Below are 18,140 nucleotides of genomic sequence, written 5' to 3'. Positions count from 1 at the left end.
CCTCATTCAGCGTGAGCGATCGCTTCTTGCGATCGACTCTGAATGAGGGCCTAAGTGTACAACGATGATGATTACTTCTATGAAACCAAGCGTAAAAAGAGGGCGGATGAGGGGGTCGGTTTGGGTAGTCCGCGTACAACTCTGAATTGCGAATATACACATTTAGCCCTGTGTACGCAGTACAGGAGTGATTACGGCCTACTTGAGTTGAACTTTGCATTGGTTTCCATTACCTGGGGTTACGAGCTGGACAATGTTATTCAAATCAACGCAGCCGCCTGCAGCTGGTAGCACAACCCGGCCGGACTCAGCAGAGCACGAGGAAATGAGCCCTAGGTGAGGTGAGGGAAGAATGACGGAACTACTTACAGCTATCATTTTGGCCACGAAGCTCTCGGGGCCCGTATACTCTGTTGGGTCCTTCACTTTGACCAGGACGATGAAGTACAGATAGTGCCACATACAATGCTCCGACAAGATGTGCTCCTCGAACGAGACCGTCTTGTTGTCAAATTTGTCTCTCTCGAGGCCTGTGGGTAGACAGAAGAAGAGGGAGGTCTCTATGAGGGGGAATCACTTCCCGGCTGACAAGCAGACGCAATAACAGACACAGCGATGATGAACATACCTAACGCTTGGGGCTGAATATTACTGTGAGCTGGTGCTTCTTACATATAAATCTAACTTCTATCAGGGAGCGATTCACAGTGTATCATCTCCATCAATGCGAGCGATATCTCAACGTAAAGAGACAGAAGAAACAAAACAAGGCCCAAAGCTCCTCACCACACATACTGTTATTACAAACTAGCACATTGGGCCCACCATACTACGGGGCTGGAGGGGTCTATTAGCAGACTCACCGCAAATGAAACAGGTGGTCTTCAGAATTTCCTCCTTTTTCTGCTTCTCGCTCCTCAGATCGGCAAACGTATCAATGATGACACCAAAGATGAGATTGAGAACGATTATAATGACGATGAAGTAGAAGAGAAGGTCGTACACGACTCTGGCAGCAAAGAGAGGCTCCTGAAAGGCCGGAGGGTGCAGACATGTTTGGGAGTTAGTATGTGTGTGTCGGGCCAGGACTGTGTACACATTAACGGTGTCACTAGTGACGTCACGTATCCAAATGAGGAAATATTAATCACACAACAATTTCAGTCCTAACATGCCCTGTTCTGTCTATGTGGTGACATGAACAAGTCACACCCACCTTTTTTCATATCTCCGCATCTTCCGGATATGAGCTATGAAATGTATGATGTATCCAAAACTGCCAGTCTTCCACATTCTACCATCTGTATTTTACCTAATAAATCCCATCCTGCGCATTCTACCATCCACATTCTACGTAGTACATACTGTAAGTCATGCCATCCTGCACAGTCTACCATCCACATTCTATGTTGTACATAAGTCATGCCATCCTATGCATTCTACTATCCACATTCTATAAGTCATGTCATCCTGTGCATTCTAACAGTTCATATTGTACATATATAATTCCATACTGCACATTCTACCATCCATATTCTATATTGTACATAAATCATTCCATCCTGCGCATTCTACCATCCACATTCTATGTTGTACATAAGTCGAGCCATCCTATGCATTCTACTAAGCACATTCTATAAGTCATGTCATCCTGTGCATTCTAACAGCTCATATTGTACATATATAATTCCATACTGCACATTCTACCATCCATATTCTATATTGTACATACGTCATGCCATCCTGTGCATTCTACCATCCACATTCTATGTTGTACATAAGTCATGCCATCCTATGCATTCTACTATCCACATTCTATATTGTACATAAAACATACTATCCTGTGCATTCTAGCAATCACAGTTCATACTTTAAATAAATCTTTCCATCCTGCAAATTTTACCGTCCGCATTTCATACGGTAAATGACATCATTCCATCCTGCAAATTCCATCCTCCATATTTTGTCTGGTACATTCTATATCTGCCACATATCTCCTAGTATAAGTCCATAATACCATACTAAACATCCTACAATCTATATTTCACACTTCTACATTCTAATCCTTGTACATTATATCACTTCATCTTGCGTATTCTATCATTTCATCATATCCTGAACATTCTAACCATCCACATTCTATCTTGTACATAAATCATACTATCCTGCAAATTCCATCCTCCATATTTTGTCTGGTACATTCTATATCTGCCACATATCTCCTAGTGTAAGTCCATAATACCATACTAAACATCCTACAATCTATATGTCACACTTCTACATTCTAATCCTTGTACATTATATCACTTCATCCTGCGCATTCTATCATTTCATCATATCCTGAACATTCTAACCATGTGACAGGGGTTTCTGCAATGGCTACAAGTACTTCCGTAATCAGAATATTATACTAATAATTAGAGCTGCCATACTTACATTTTTTGAGGGTTTTCGGAGAACATCTCCCACGCCGCCACCGTTCCTCAGCCCCTGATTCAGGACGGTAACAATACACATTAGAAGTGTGTCGCACGCCCGCTCAATGCCGTCTTCCTCCTCAGGGACATCTGTAACAAGCATGGCACATGGAGGTAAAAACACGGAATCACTGATCAGCGCCATATTACAATAATACATTCCTTTCCTTAGACCTACGCTACAACGTTGTGTTGTTTATTCTGTACTACTATCAAAAAACATTTTGGGCCACTCATTTTATTGAGAGAGCATTTAATGAATCGCCAAAAGTGTGATACGCCCCAGACGCAGCCCATTCTTGTTTTGGATCTAGTGTTGCTGCTTTATATGACAAAGAAGCTGATTCAGCCCTGATTCGTTCGCTATTGGTCGATGTTTTCGGCACTGTGCATTCGGTCGTAGTGCCCTGCTAGCGGCAGCCTGACTGACGGGGATCGTTGCAGAAAATGGGGTCGGCCCAGTTTTCTGGATGTGCCGAAGCCACTGGCCCCAGTAGCGTACTTGTGTCACCCATACTGAGTAAGCTGGGGGTTACTTATAGGTCCAATGCTGCAACAGACGGTCGCAATGTTGATTTGATGCTGCGTCTTTGAGTGTAGGCAGCGGTTCAGAGGAGTCGGCAGTCGGAACACAAGACGCTTCCTGCGGCATTGGCGATGACGCAGCGGCGGCTGCATTTGCATCCACCTCTGTACAAGGCCCTAAGTCACCATTAAGCTTCAGTGGGAGTAATCTGCCGGATGCCCGTCTGATGCCAGGTACCGTGCAGGAACACACGGCCCACACAGGGAGAAATATAATATCTGATCAGCCAGATGAGTTTCAGCTCTATTAATAAGCGAGGGACACACAGATCATCTCTCTGTTACCGATCTGAAGCCGCTCAGGACGGATAAACATATCTGTTCACTTATCTAATGAATGGGATATAATGTGTGGTGTGAATTATGGAACTGGATAAATGAGATCACAGGTTTATCATGGTGATAATCACATTCTGGGAGACAAAAATCCAGAACTGTACGATCACTCTAATCAGGACGGACGAACAGAAGCATTCCACCACTACAGCATACATTATAATACATATACTACTATACTCTCCTGGTGTAACCAAGGCACATATACTACTGTTCTCTCCTGGTGTAACCCAGGCACATATACTACTATACTCTCCTGGTGTAACCTAGGTGCATATACTACTGTTCTCTCCTGGTGTAACCCAGGCACATATACTACTGTTCTCTCCTGGTGTATCCCAGGCACATATACTACTGTTCTCTCCTGGTGTAAGCCAGGCACATATACTACTGTTCTCTCCTGGTGTAAGCCAGGCACATATACTACTGTTCTCTCCTGGTGTAACCCAGGCACATATACTACTGTTCTCTCCTGGTGTAAGCCAGGCACATATACTACTGTTCTCTCCTGGGGTAACCCAGGCACATATACTACTGTTCTCTCCTGGTGTAACCCAGGTACATACACTACTGTTCTCTCCTGGTGTAACCCAGGCCCATATACTACTGTTCTCTCCTGGTGTAACCCAGGCCCATATACTACTGTTCTCTCCTGGTGTAACCCAGGCACATATACTACTGTTCTCTCCTGGTGTAACCCAGGCCCATATACTACTGTTCTCTCCTGGTGTAACCCAGGCACATATACTACTGCTCTCTCCTGGTGTAACCCAGGCACATATACTACTGTTCTCTCCTGGTGTAACCCAGGCACATATACTACTGTTCTCTCCTGGTGTAACCCAGGCCCATATACTACTGCTCTCTCCTGGTGTAACCCAGGCCCATATACTACTGTTCTCTCCTGGTGTAACCCAGGCACATATACTACTGTTCTCTCCTGGTGTAACCCAGGCACATATACTACTGTTCTCTCCTGGTGTAACCCAGGCACATATACTACTGCTCTCTCCTGGTGTAACCCAGGCACATATATACTGTTCTCTCCTGGTGTAACCGAGGCACATATACTACTGTTCTCTCCTGGTGTAACCCAGGCCCATATACTACTGTTCTCTACTGGGGTAACCCAGGCACATATACTACTGTTCTCTCCTGGTGTAACCCAGGCACATATACTACTGTTCTCTCCTGGTGTAACCCAGGTACATATACTACTGTTCTCTCCTGGTGTAAGCCAGGCACATATACTACTATACTCTCCTGGTGTATCCTAGGTGCATATACTACTGTTCTCTCCTGGTGTAACCTAGGTGCATATACTACTGTTCTCTCCTGGTGTAACCTAGGTGCATATACTACTGTTCTCTCCTGGTGTAAGCCAGGCACATATACTACTATACTCTCCTGGTGTAACCCAGGCACATATACTACTGTTCTCTCCTGGGGTAACCCAGGCACATATACTACTGTTCTCTCCTGGTGTAACCCAGGTACATATACTACTGTTCTCTCTCCTGGTGTAACCCAGGCACATATACTACTGTTCTCTCCTGGTGTAACCCAGGCACATACACTACTGTTCTCTCCTGGTGTAACCCAGGCACATATACTACTGTTCTCTCCTGGTGTAACCCAGGCACATATACTACTGTTCTCTCCTGGTGTAACCCAGGCACATATACTACTGTTCTCTCCTGGTGTAACCCAGGCTCATATACTGCTGTTCTCTCCTGGTGTAACCCAGGCACATATACTACTGTTCTCTCCTGGGGTAACCCAGGCACATACACTACTGTTCTCTCCTGGTGTAACCCAGGCTCATATACTGCTGTTCTCTCCTGGTGTAACCCAGGCACATATACTACTGTTCTCTCCTGGTGTAACCCAGGCACATATACTACTGTTCTCTCCTGGTGTAACCCAGGCACATATACTACTGTTCTCTCCTGGTGTAACCCAGGTGCATATACTACTGTTCTCTCCTGGTGTAACCCAGGCACATACACTACTGTTCTCTCCTGGTGTAACCGAGGCACATATACTAATGTTCTCTCCTGGTGTAACCGAGGCACATATACTACTGTTCTCTCCTGGTGTAACCCAGGCCCATATACTACTGTTCTCTACTGGGGTAACCCAGGCACATATACTACTGTTCTCTCCTGGTGTAACCCAGGCACATACACTACTGTTCTCTCCTGGTGTAACCCAGGCGCATACACTACTGTTCTCTCCTGGTGTAACCCAGGCGCATACACTACTGTTCTCTCCTGGTGTAACCCAGGCACATACACTACTGTTCTCTCCTGGTGTAACCCAGGCACACATACTACTGTTCTCTCCTGGTGTAACCCAGGCACACATACTACTGTTCTCTCCTGGTGTAACCCAGGCACATATACTACTGTTCTCTCCTGGTGTAACCCAGGCACATATACTACTGCTCTCTCCTGGTGTAACCCAGGCACATATACTACTGCTCTCTCCTGGTGTAACCCAGGCACATATACTACTGTACTCTCCTGGTGTAACCCAGGCACATACACTACTGTACTCTCCTGGTGTAACCCAGGCACATACACTACTGTTCTCTCCTGGTGTAACCCAGGCACATACACTACTGTTCTCTCCTGGTGTAACCCAGGCACATATACTACTGTACTCTCCTGGTGTAACCCAGGCACATATACTACTGTTCTCTCCTGGTGTAACCCAGGCACATATACTACTGTTCTCTATCCTGGTGTAACCCAGGCACATATACTACTGCTCTCTCCTGGTGTAACCCAGGCACATACACTACTGTTCTCTCCTGGTGTAACCCAGGCACATACACTACTGTTCTCTCCTGGTGTAAACCAGGCACATATACTACTGTTCTCTCCTGGTGTAACCCAGGCACATATACTACTGTACTCTCCTGGTGTAACCCAGGCACATATACTACTGTTCTCTCCTGGTGTAACCCAGGCACATATACTACTGTTCTCTCCTGGTGTAACCCAGGCACACATACTACTGTACTCTCCTGGTGTAACCCAGGCACATATACTACTGTTCTCTCCTGGTGTAACCCAGGCACATATACTACTGTTCTCTCCTGGTGTAACCCAGACGCATATACTACTGTTCTCTCCTGGTGTAACCCAGACGCATACACTACTGTTCTCTCCTGGTGTAACCCAGGCACATACACTACTGTACTCTCCTGGTGTAACCCAGGCACATACACTACTGTTCTCTCCTGGTGTAACCCAGGCACATACACTACTGTTCTCTCCTGGTGTAACCCAGGCACATACACTACTGTTCTCTCCTGGTGTAACCCAGGCGCATATACTACTATTCTCTCCTGGTGTAACCCAGGCGCATATACTACTGTTCTCTCCTGGTGTAACCCAGGCACATATACTACTATACTCTCCTGGTGTAACCAAGACATATACTACTGTACTCTCCTGGTGTAACCCAGGTACATATACTACTGTTCTCTCCAGGTGTAACCCAGGCACGTATACTACTATACTCTCCTGGTGTAACCAAGACACATATACTACTGTACTCTCCTGGTGTAACCCAGGCACATATACTACTATACTCTCCTGGTGTAACCCAGACACATATACTACTGTTCTCTCCTGGTGTAACCCAGGCACATACACTACTGTTCTCTCCTGGTGTAACCCAGGCACATATACTACTGTACTCTCCTGGTGTAACCCAGGCACATATACTACTGTACTCTCCTGGTGTAACCCAGGCACATATACTACTATACTCTCCTGGAGTAACCCAGGCACATATACTACTGTTCTCTCCTGGTGTAACCCAGGCACATATACTACTGTACTCTCCTGGTGTAACCCAGGCACATATACTACTGTACTCTCCTGGTGTAACCCAGGCGCATATACTACTGTACTCTCCTGGTGTAACCCAGGCGCATATACTTCTGTACTCTCCTGGTGTAACCCAGGCGCATATACTACTGTTCTCTCTTGGTGTAACCCAGGCACATATACTACTATACTCTCCTGGTGTAACACAGACACATATACTACTGTTCTCTCCTGGTGTAACCCAGGCGCATATACTACTGTACTCTCCTGGTGTAACCCAGGCGCATATACTACTGTTCTCTCCTGGTGTAACCCAGGCACATATACTACTGTACTCTCCTGGTGTAACCAAGGCGCATACACTACTGTACTCTCCTGGTGTAACCCAGGCGCATACACTACTGTTCTCTCCTGGTGTAACCCAGGCGCATACACTACTATACTCTCCTGGTGTAACCCAGGCACATATACTACTGTACTCTCCTGGTGTAACCCAGGCGCATATACTACTGTACTCTCCTGGTGTAACCCAGGCACATATACTACTGTACTCTCCTGGTGTAACCCAGGCACATATACTACTGTACTCTCCTGGTGTAACCCAGGCACATATACTACTATACTCTCCTGGTGTAACCCAGGCACATATACTACTGTACTCTCCTGGTGTAACCCAGGCGCATATACTACTGTACTCTCCTGGTGTAACCCAGGCGCATATACTACTGTACTCTCCTGGTGTAACCCAGGCGCATACACTACTGTTCTCTCCTGGTGTAACCCAGGCACATACACTACTATACTCTCCTGGTGTAACCCAGGCACATATACTACTATACTCTCCTGGTGTAACCCAGACGCATATACTACTGTTCTCTCCTGGTGTAACCCAGGCGCATATACTACTGTACTCTCCTGGTGTAACCCAGGCACATATACTACTGTTCTCTCCTGGTGTAACCCAGGCACATATACTACTGTACTCTCCTGGTGTAACCCAGGCGCATATACTACTGTACTCTCCTGGTGTAACCCAGGCGCATATACTACTGTACTCTCCTGGTGTAACCCAGGCGCATACACTACTGTTCTCTCCTGGTGTAACCCAGGCACATACACTACTGTACTCTCCTGGTGTAACCCAGGCACATATACTACTATACTCTCCTGGTGTAACCCAGGCACATACACTACTGCTCTCTCCTGGTGTAACCCAGGCACATATACTACTATACTCTCCTGGTGTAACCCAGGCACATACACTACTGCTCTCTCCTGGTGTAACCCAGGCACATATACTACTGTTCTCTCCTGGTGTAACCCAGGCACATACACTACTGTTCTCTCCTGGTGTAACCCAGGCACATACACTACTATACTCTCCTGGTGTAACCCAGGCACATATACTACTGTTCTCTCCTGGTGTAACCCAGGCACATACACTACTGTTCTCTCCTGGTATAACACAGGCACATACACTACTGTTCTCTCCTGGAGTAACCCAGGCGCATATACTACTGTTCTCTCCTGGTGTAACCCATGTACCTATACTACTGTTCTCTCCTGGTGTAACCCAGGCACATACACTACAGTTCTCTCCTGGTGTAACCCAGGCGCATATACTACTGTTCTCTCCTGGTGTAAACCAGGCACATATACTACTGTTCTCTCCTGGTGTAACCCAGGCGCATCCACTCCTGGTGTAAACCAGGCACATATACTACTGTTCTCTCCTGGTGTAACCCAGGCGCATACACTACTGTTCTCTCCTGGTGTAAACCAGGCACATATACTACTGTTCTCTCCTGGTGTAACCCAGGCGCATATACTACTGTTCTCTCCTGGTGTAACCCAGGCACATATACTACTGTTCTCTCCTGGTGCAACCCAGGCACAAATACTACTGCTCTCTCCCGATGTAACCCAGGCACATATACTACTGTTCTCTCCTGGTGTAACCCAGGCACATATACTACTGTTCTCTCCTGGTGTAACCCATGTACCTATACTACTGTTCTCTCCTGGTGTAACCCAGGCGCATATACTACTGTACTCTCCTGGTGTAACCCAGGCGCATATACTACTGTTCTCTCCTGGTGTAACCCAGGCGCATATACTACTGTACTCTCCTGGTGTAACCCAGGCGCATATACTACTGTACTCTCCTGGTGTAACCCAGGCGCATATACTACTGTACTCTCCTGGTGTAACCCAGGCGCATATACTACTGTACTCTCCTGGTGTAACCCAGGCGCACATACTACTGTACTCTCCTGGTGTAACCCAGGCGCACATACTACTGTTCTCTCCTGGTGTAACCCAGGCGCATATACTACTGTTCTCTCCTGGTGTAACCCAGGCGCATATACTACTGTTCTCTCCTGGTGTAACCCAGGCACATATACTACTGTACTCTCCTGGTGTAACCCAGGCACATATACTACTGTTCTCTCTCCTGGTGTAAACCCAGGCACATATACTACTGTTCTCTCCTGGTGTAACCCAGGCACACACACTACTGCTCTCTCCTGGTGTAACCCAGGCACACATACTACTGTACTCTCCTGGTGTAACCCAGGCACACATACTACTGTTCTCTCCTGGTGTAACCCAGGCACATATACTACTGTTCTCTCTCCTGGTGTAACCCAGGCACATATACTACTGTTCTCTCCTGGTGTAACCCAGGCACATATACTACTGTTCTCTCCTGGTGTAACCCAGGCACATATACTACTGTTCTCTCTCCTGGTGTAACCCAGGCACACATACTACTGCTCTCTCCTGGTGTAACCCAGGCACATACACTACTGTTCTCTCCTGGTGTAACCCAGGCACATACACTACTGTTCTCTCCTGGTGTAACACAGGCACATACACTACTGTTCTCTCCCGGTGTAACCCAGGCACATACACTACTGTTCTCTCCTGGTGTAATACAGGCACATACACTACTGTTCTCTCCTGGTGTAACACAGGCACATACACTACTGTTCTCTCCTGGTGTAACACAGGCACATACACTACTGTTCTCTCCTGGTGTAACCCAGGCACATACACTACTGTTCTCTCCTGGTGTAACACAGGCACATACACTACTGTTCCCTCCTGGTGTAACCCAGGCACATACACTACTGTTCTCTCCTGGTGTAACCCAGGCACATACACTACTGTTCTCTCCTGGTGTAACCCAGGCACATATACTACTGCTCTCTCCTGGTGTAACCCAGGCACATATACTACTGTACTCTCCTGGTGTAACCCAGGCACTATACTACTGTTCTCTCCTGGTGTAATACAGGCACATACACAACTGTTCTCTCCTGGTGTAACCCAGGCACATACACTACTGTTCCCTCCTGGTGTAACCCAGGCACATACACTACTGTTCTCTCCTGGTGTAACCCAGGCACATACACTACTGTTCTCTCCTGTTGTAACCCAGGCACATACACTACTGTTCTCTCCTGGTGTAACCCAGGCACATATACTACTGTTCTCTCTCCTGGTGTAACCCAGGCACTATACTACTGTTCTCTCTCCTGGTGTAACCCAGGCACATATACTACTGTTCTCTCCTGGTGTAACCCAGGCACATATACTACTGTTCTCTCCTGGTGTAACCCAGGCACATATACTACTGTTCTCTCCTGGTGTAACCCAGGCACATATACTACTGTTCTCTCCTGGTGTAACACAGGCACATACACTACTGTTCTCTCCTGGTGTAACCCAGGCACATACACAACTGTTCCCTCCTGGTGTAACCCAGGCACATATACTACTGTTCTCTCCTGGTGTAACCCAGGCACATACACTACTGTTCTCTCCTGGTGTAACCCAGGCACATATACTACTGCTCTCTCCTGGTGTAACCCAGGCACATATACTACTGTTCTCTCCTGGTGTAACCCAGACACATATACTACTGTTCTCTCCTGGTGTAACCCAGGCACATACACTACTGTTCTCTCCTGGTGTAACCCAGGCACATACACTACTGTTCTCTCCTGGTGTAACCCAGGCACATATACTACTGTTCTCTCTCCTGGTGTAACCCAGGCACTATACTACTGTTCTCTCTCCTGGTGTAACCCAGGCACATATACTACTGTTCTCTCCTGGTGTAACCCAGGCACATATACTACTGTTCTCTCCTGGTGTAACACAGGCACATACACTACTGTTCTCTCCTGGTGTAACCCAGGCACATACACTACTGTTCCCTCCTGGTGTAACCCAGGCACATACACTACTGTTCTCTCCTGGTGTAACCCAGGCACATACACTACTGTTCTCTCCTGGTGTAACCCAGGCACATATACTACTGTTCTCTCTCCTGGTGTAACCCAGGCACTATACTACTGTTCTCTCTCCTGGTGTAACCCAGGCACATACACTACTGTTCTCTCCTGGTGTAACCCAGGCACATATACTACTGTACAAGGGAACCAGTTCCATTGGCAGCCACACATGCCCACACCATGACACTACCACCACCATGCTTCACTGATGAGGTGGTATGTTTTGGATCATGAGCAGTTCCTTTCCTTCTCCATACTCTTCTCTTCCCATCACTCTGGTACAAGTTGATCTTTGTCTCATCTGTCCATAGGATGTTGTTCCTGAACTGTAATGGCTTTTTTAGATGTTGTTTGGCAAACTCTAATCTGGTCTTCCTGTTTTTGTGGCTCACCAATGGTTTACATCTTGTGGTGAACCCTCTATATTCAATCTTGTGAAGTCTTCTCTTGATTGTTCACTTTGACACATATACACCTACCTCCTGGAGAGTGTTCTTGATTTGGCCAACTGTTGTGAAGGGGTTTTCTTTAACAGGGAAATAATTCTTCTGTTATCCACCACAGTTGTCTTCCGGGTCTTTTGGTGTTGCTGAGCTCTCTGGTGTGTTCTTTCTTTTTAAGAATGTTCCAAACAGTTGATTTGGCCACACCTAATGTTTTTGCAATCTCTCTGATGGGCTTGTTTTGATATTTCAGCCTAATGATGGCTTGCTTCACTGATAGTGACAGCTCTTTGGATCTCATATTGAGAGTCGACAGCAACTGATTCCAAATGCAAATGTCATACCTAGAATCAACTCCAGACCTTTTACCTGCTTAATTGATAATGAAATAACGAGGGAATAGCCCACACCTGTCCATGAAATAGCTTTTGAGTTGACAGTCCCATTACTTTTGGCCCATTAAAAAGTGGGAGGCACATATAGAAACCGTTGTAATTCCTATACCGTTCACCTGATTTGGATGTAATTACCCTCAAATTAAATCTGAAAGTCTGCAGGTAAATCACATCTTGTTTGTTTCATTTCAAAGCCATTGTGGTGGTGAAGAGGCCAAAATATGAAAATTCTGTCAATGTCCCAATATTTATGCACCTGACTGTATACTACTGTTCTCTCCTGGTGTAAAAATTGGAGCATATACTACCCTGGGTACAACTCAGCATACTACATGGGTGTCACATGATCTTGCCTCCGAGGGCCAAGTCGCGAAGTTCCACCACTGATCGCAGAGGTATTATGCAATGTCACAAGTAATGGTTTATGGATGGAAATATATGATCTACTCACAGTCAGACCTATCACTGAATGATTCGCACAAAGATCAATATAAATCTGATAACCTTTAAATATTCAACGTATGCAAAAAGGATCAAATTGGATGATCGCGTTTTTGAACAGTATGTTATTGATGGAGCATTTGCAATAACTGTACGTTGAATAAGAATACATTAAAAGTAATAAATGTAGTGTATGCGGGCGCCTTAAGATGAGGCAAACTACAACTAAAAATTATTGACTTTTTATGAATTTATTATTTACTGATCCAAGTGAATAACACTGAACATGGGATGGAGTTTCGGAGAAATGTGGTAGACTGCAGCAAGTAACTGAAGTTCGTTTCTGAACCCCCATCCTCCCCTGAATAGTACATGTTGGCCACCCAGGATAATGGGTTTGGGGTTTAGTTCCATTTGCAAACAGTTAGAACAGGGGGGAAGGGGGTTGTAGAATGGATATATATACGGAGACCTGTAATACATTTTCTGAGTGGCCATAGAGAACGGACACAGTGCCACCTTCTACCTGGCAGTGAGGTGTCTGAGTGGCCATAGAGGACGGACACAGTGCCACCTCCTGCCTGGCAGTGAGGTGTTAATAGACAGATCGTGTTATCTCTCCCAGCTGCTCTGTGCTTTTACATAATGTAGCTCCACAAAGTCACATGTTAAGTCATTGGAGGGCTATCAATTACTCATTGTGAAAAAACACCACAGGCTCAGTGCAGGATCACATCTGTGAAGGTGACTGAAGATAGACCGGGACACAAAACACAGCTAAACCCTTGAGAGAAATCCTTGTTTGCCCCACACGCCTTCATTTACTCTGTCTGTCAAATTATCTTGTTTACGCTGCTTGGAAGGGAAAACAAACTCCAACAAATTGGGGAATTCTAAATAGCAAATAAATACATTTACAACCGAAAACAGGCCAATTAGAGAAGCGAAGATTAATGCCTTCAGATCCAGAGGGCAGGATGCAATGCACCCGGATACACAGAGGGTAACGCCTTCAGAACCAGAGGGCAGGATGCAATGCACCCAGATACACGGAGGGTAACGCCATCAGATCCAGAGGGCAGGATGCATGCACCCGGATACACAGAGGGTAAAGCCTTCAGATCCAGAGGCCAGGATGCAATGCACCCGGATACACGGAGGGTAACGCCTTCAGATCCAGAGGGCAGGATGCAATGCACCCGGAAACACGGAGGGTAACGCCTTCAGATCCAGAGGGCAGGATGTGATGCACCCGGATACACGGAGGGTAACGCCTTCAGATCCAGAGGGCAGGATGCAATGTACCCAGATACACGGAAAGTAACGCCTTCAGATCCAGAGGGCAGGATGCATGCACCCGGATACACAGAGGGTAAAGCCTTCAGATCCAGAGGCCAGGATGCAATGCACCCGGATACACATAGGGTAACGCCTTCAGAACCAGAGGGCAGGATGCAATGCACCCAGATACACGGAGGGTAACGCCATCAGATCCAGAGGGCAGGATGCATGCACCCGGATACACAGAGGGTAAAGCCTTCAGATCCAGAGGCCAGGATGCAATGCACCCGGATACACGGAGGGTAACGCCTTCAGATCCAGAGGGCAGGATGCAATGCACCCGGAAACACGGAGGGTAACGCCTTCAGATCCAGAGGGCAGGATGTGATGCACCCGGATACACGGAGGGTAACGCCTTCAGATCCAGAGGGCAGGATGCAATGTACCCAGATACACGGAAAGTAACGCCTTCAGATCCAGAGGGCAGGATGTGATGCACCCGGATACACAGAGGGTAACGCCTTCAGATCCAGAGGGCAGGATGCAATGCACCCAGATACACGGAGGGTAACGCCTTCAGAACTAGAGGGCAGGATGCGATGCTCCCGGATACACGGAGGGTAACGCCTTCAGAACTAGAGGGCAGGATGCGATGCTCCCGGATACACGTAGGGTAACGCCTTCAGAACCAGAGGGCAGGATGCATGCACCCGGATACACAGAGGGTAAAGCCTTCAGATTCAGAGGCCAGGATGCAATGCACCCGGATACACGGAGGGTAACGCCTTCAGATCCAGAGGGCAGGATGCAATGCACCCGGATACACATAGGGTAACGCCTTCAGAACCAGAGGGCAGGATGCAATGCACCCAGATACACGGAGGGTAACGCCATCAGATCCAGAGGGCAGGATGCATGCACCCGGATACACAGAGGGTAAAGCCTTCAGATCCAGAGGCCAGGATGCAATGCACCCGGATACACGGAGGGTAACGCCTTCAGATCCAGAGGGCAGGATGCAATGTACCCAGATACACGGAAAGTAACGCCTTCAGATCCAGAGGGCAGGATGCAATGTACCCAGATACACGGAAAGTAACGCCTTCAGATCCAGAGGGCAGGATGTGATGCACCCGGATACACGGAGGGTAACGCCTTCAGATCCAGAGGGCAGGATGCAATGTACCCAGATACATGGAAAGTAACGCCTTCAGATCCAGAGGGCAGGATGTGATGCACCCGGATACACGGAGGGTAACGCCTTCAGATCCAGAGGGCAGGATGCAATGCACCCAGATACACGGAGGGTAACGCCTTCAGAACTAGAGGGCAGGATGCAATGTACCCAGATACACGGAGGGTAACGCCTTCAGAACTAGAGGGCAGGATGCAATGTACCCAGATACACGGAAAGTAACGCCTTCAGATCCAGAGGGCAGGATGTAATGCACCCAGATACACGGAGGGTAACGCCTTCAGAACTAGAGGGCAGGATGTAATGCACCCAGATACACGGAGGGTAACGCCTTCAGAACTAGAGGGCAGGATGCGATGCTCCCGGATACACAGAGGGTAACGCCTTCAGAACTAGAGGGCAGGATGCGATGCACCCGGATACACGGTGGGTAACGCCTTCAGAACCAGAGGGCAGGATGCAATGCCCCCGGATTTATGGAGGGTAACGCCTTCAGAATCAGAGGGCAGGATGCAATGCCCCCGGATTTATGGAGGGTAATGCCTTCAGATCCAGAGGGCAGGATGCAATGTACCCGGATACACGGAGGGTAACGCCTTCAGATCCAGAGGGCAGGATGCAATGTACCCGGATACACGGAGGGTAACGCCTTCAGATCCAGAGGGCAGGATGCAATGCACCCGGATACACGGAGGGTAACGCCTTCAGAATCAGAGGGCAGGATGCAATGCACCCGGATACACGGAGGGTAACACCTTCAGAATCAGAGGGCAGGATGCAATGCACCCGGATACACGGAGGGTAACGCCTTCAGAACCAGAGGGCAGGATGCAATGCACCCCGATACACGGAGGGTAACGCCTTCAGAACCAGAGGGCAGGATGCAATGCACCCGTATTTACAGAGGGTAACGCCTTCAGATCCAGAGGGCAGGATGCAATGCACCCGGATACACGGAGGGTAATGCCTTCAGAACCAGAGGGCAGGATGGAATGCACCCAGATACACGGAGGGTAACGCCTTCAGAACTAGAGGGCAGGATGCAATGCACCCGTATAAAAGGAGGGTAACGCCTTCAGAACCAGAGGGCAGGATGCAATGCACCCGTATTTACAGAGGGTAACGCCTTCAGATTCAGAGGGCAGGATGCAATGTCCCCGGATACACGGAGGGTAACGCCTTCAGATCCAGAGGGCAGGATGCAATGCACCCGGATACACGGAGGGTAACGCCTTCAGAACCAGAGGGCAGGATGCGATGCACCCGGATACACGGAGGGTAACGCCTTCAGATCCAGAGTGCAGGATGCAATGCCCCCGGATACACGGAGGGTAACGCCTTCAGATCCAGAGGGCAGGATGCAATGCACCCGGAAACACGGAGGGTAACGCCTTCAGATCCAGAGGGCAGGATGCAATGCACCCGGAAACACGGAGGGTAACGCCTTCAGATCCAGAGGGCAGGATGCAATGCACCCGGATACACAGAGGGTAATGCCTTCAGAACCAGAGGGCAGGATGCAATGCCCCCGGATTTACAGAGGGTAATGCCTTCAGATCCAGAGGGCAGGATGCAATGCACCGGGATACACGGAGGGTAACGCCTTCAGATCCAGAGGGCAGGATGCAATGCACCCAGATACACGGAGGGTAACGCCTTCAGATCCAGAGGGCAGGATGCAATGCACCCAGATACACGGAGGGTAACGCCTTCAGATCCAGAGGGCAGGATGCAATGTACCCAGATACACGGAGGGTAACGCCTTCAGATCCAGAGGGCAGGATGCAATGCACCCGGAAACACGGAGGGTAACGCCTTCAGATCCAGAGGGCAGGATGCAATGTACCCAGATACACGGAAAGTAACGCCTTCAGATCCAGAGGGCAGGATGTGATGCACCCGGATACACAGAGGGTAACGCCTTCAGATCCAGAGGGCAGGATGCAATGCACCCAGATACACGGAGGGTAACGCCTTCAGAACTAGAGGGCAGGATGCGATGCTCCCGGATAAACGGAGGGTAACGCCTTCAGAACTAGAGGGCAGGATGCGATGCTCCCGGATACACGTAGGGTAACGCCTTCAGAACCAGAGGGCAGGATGCATGCACCCGGATACACAGAGGGTAAAGCCTTCAGATTCAGAGGCCAGGATGCAATGCACCCGGATACACGGAGGGTAACGCCTTCAGATCCAGAGGGCAGGATGCAATGCACCCGGATACACGGAGGGTAACGCCTTCAGAACCAGAGGGCAGGATGCGATGCACCCGGATACACGGAGGGTAACGCCTTCAGATCCAGAGTGCAGGATGCAATGCCCCCGGATACACGGAGGGTAACGCCTTCAGATCCAGAGGGCAGGATGCAATGCACCCGGAAACACGGAGGGTAACGCCTTCAGATCCAGAGGGCAGGATGCAATGCACCCGGAAACACGGAGGGTAACGCCTTCAGATCCAGAGGGCAGGATGCAATGCACCCGGATACACAGAGGGTAATGCCTTCAGAACCAGAGGGCAGGATGCAATGCCCCCGGATTTACAGAGGGTAATGCCTTCAGATCCAGAGGGCAGGATGCAATGCACCGGGATACACGGAGGGTAACGCCTTCAGATCCAGAGGGCAGGATGCAATGCACCCAGATACACGGAGGGTAACGCCTTCAGATCCAGAGGGCAGGATGCAATGCACCCAGATACACGGAGGGTAACGCCTTCAGATCCAGAGGGCAGGATGCAATGTACCCAGATACACGGAGGGTAACGCCTTCAGATCCAGAGGGCAGGATGCAATGCACCCGGAAACACGGAGGGTAACGCCTTCAGATCCAGAGGGCAGG

The 18,140-nt window shown here is 48.4% G+C and overlaps 1 protein-coding gene across 1 annotated transcript in view; it reads right to left on the bottom strand.

The window, feature by feature from the left end:
- ITPR2 (inositol 1,4,5-trisphosphate receptor type 2) overlaps nucleotides 1-18,140 on the bottom strand; it is a 318,547-nt gene that overhangs the window by 14,057 nt on the left and 286,350 nt on the right. Inside the window, exons 53-55 of the mRNA XM_088454805.1 lie at nucleotides 2,437-2,567; nucleotides 864-1,029; nucleotides 370-530 (exon numbers count right to left, since the gene is read on the bottom strand). Coding sequence (XP_088310931.1) covers nucleotides 370-530; nucleotides 864-1,029; nucleotides 2,437-2,567 — 458 coding nt within the window. The remainder of the gene's footprint in view (nucleotides 1-369; nucleotides 531-863; nucleotides 1,030-2,436; nucleotides 2,568-18,140) is intronic.

Source organism: Taudactylus pleione, unplaced genomic scaffold (assembly GCF_031769625.1).
Source record: "Taudactylus pleione unplaced genomic scaffold, aTauple2 ptg000634l, whole genome shotgun sequence".
NCBI classification, from domain to species: domain Eukaryota; kingdom Metazoa; phylum Chordata; class Amphibia; order Anura; family Myobatrachidae; genus Taudactylus; species Taudactylus pleione.
The sequence above is the reverse complement of the archived record's forward strand: the minus strand, read 5'-3'. Positions and strand labels throughout refer to the sequence as shown.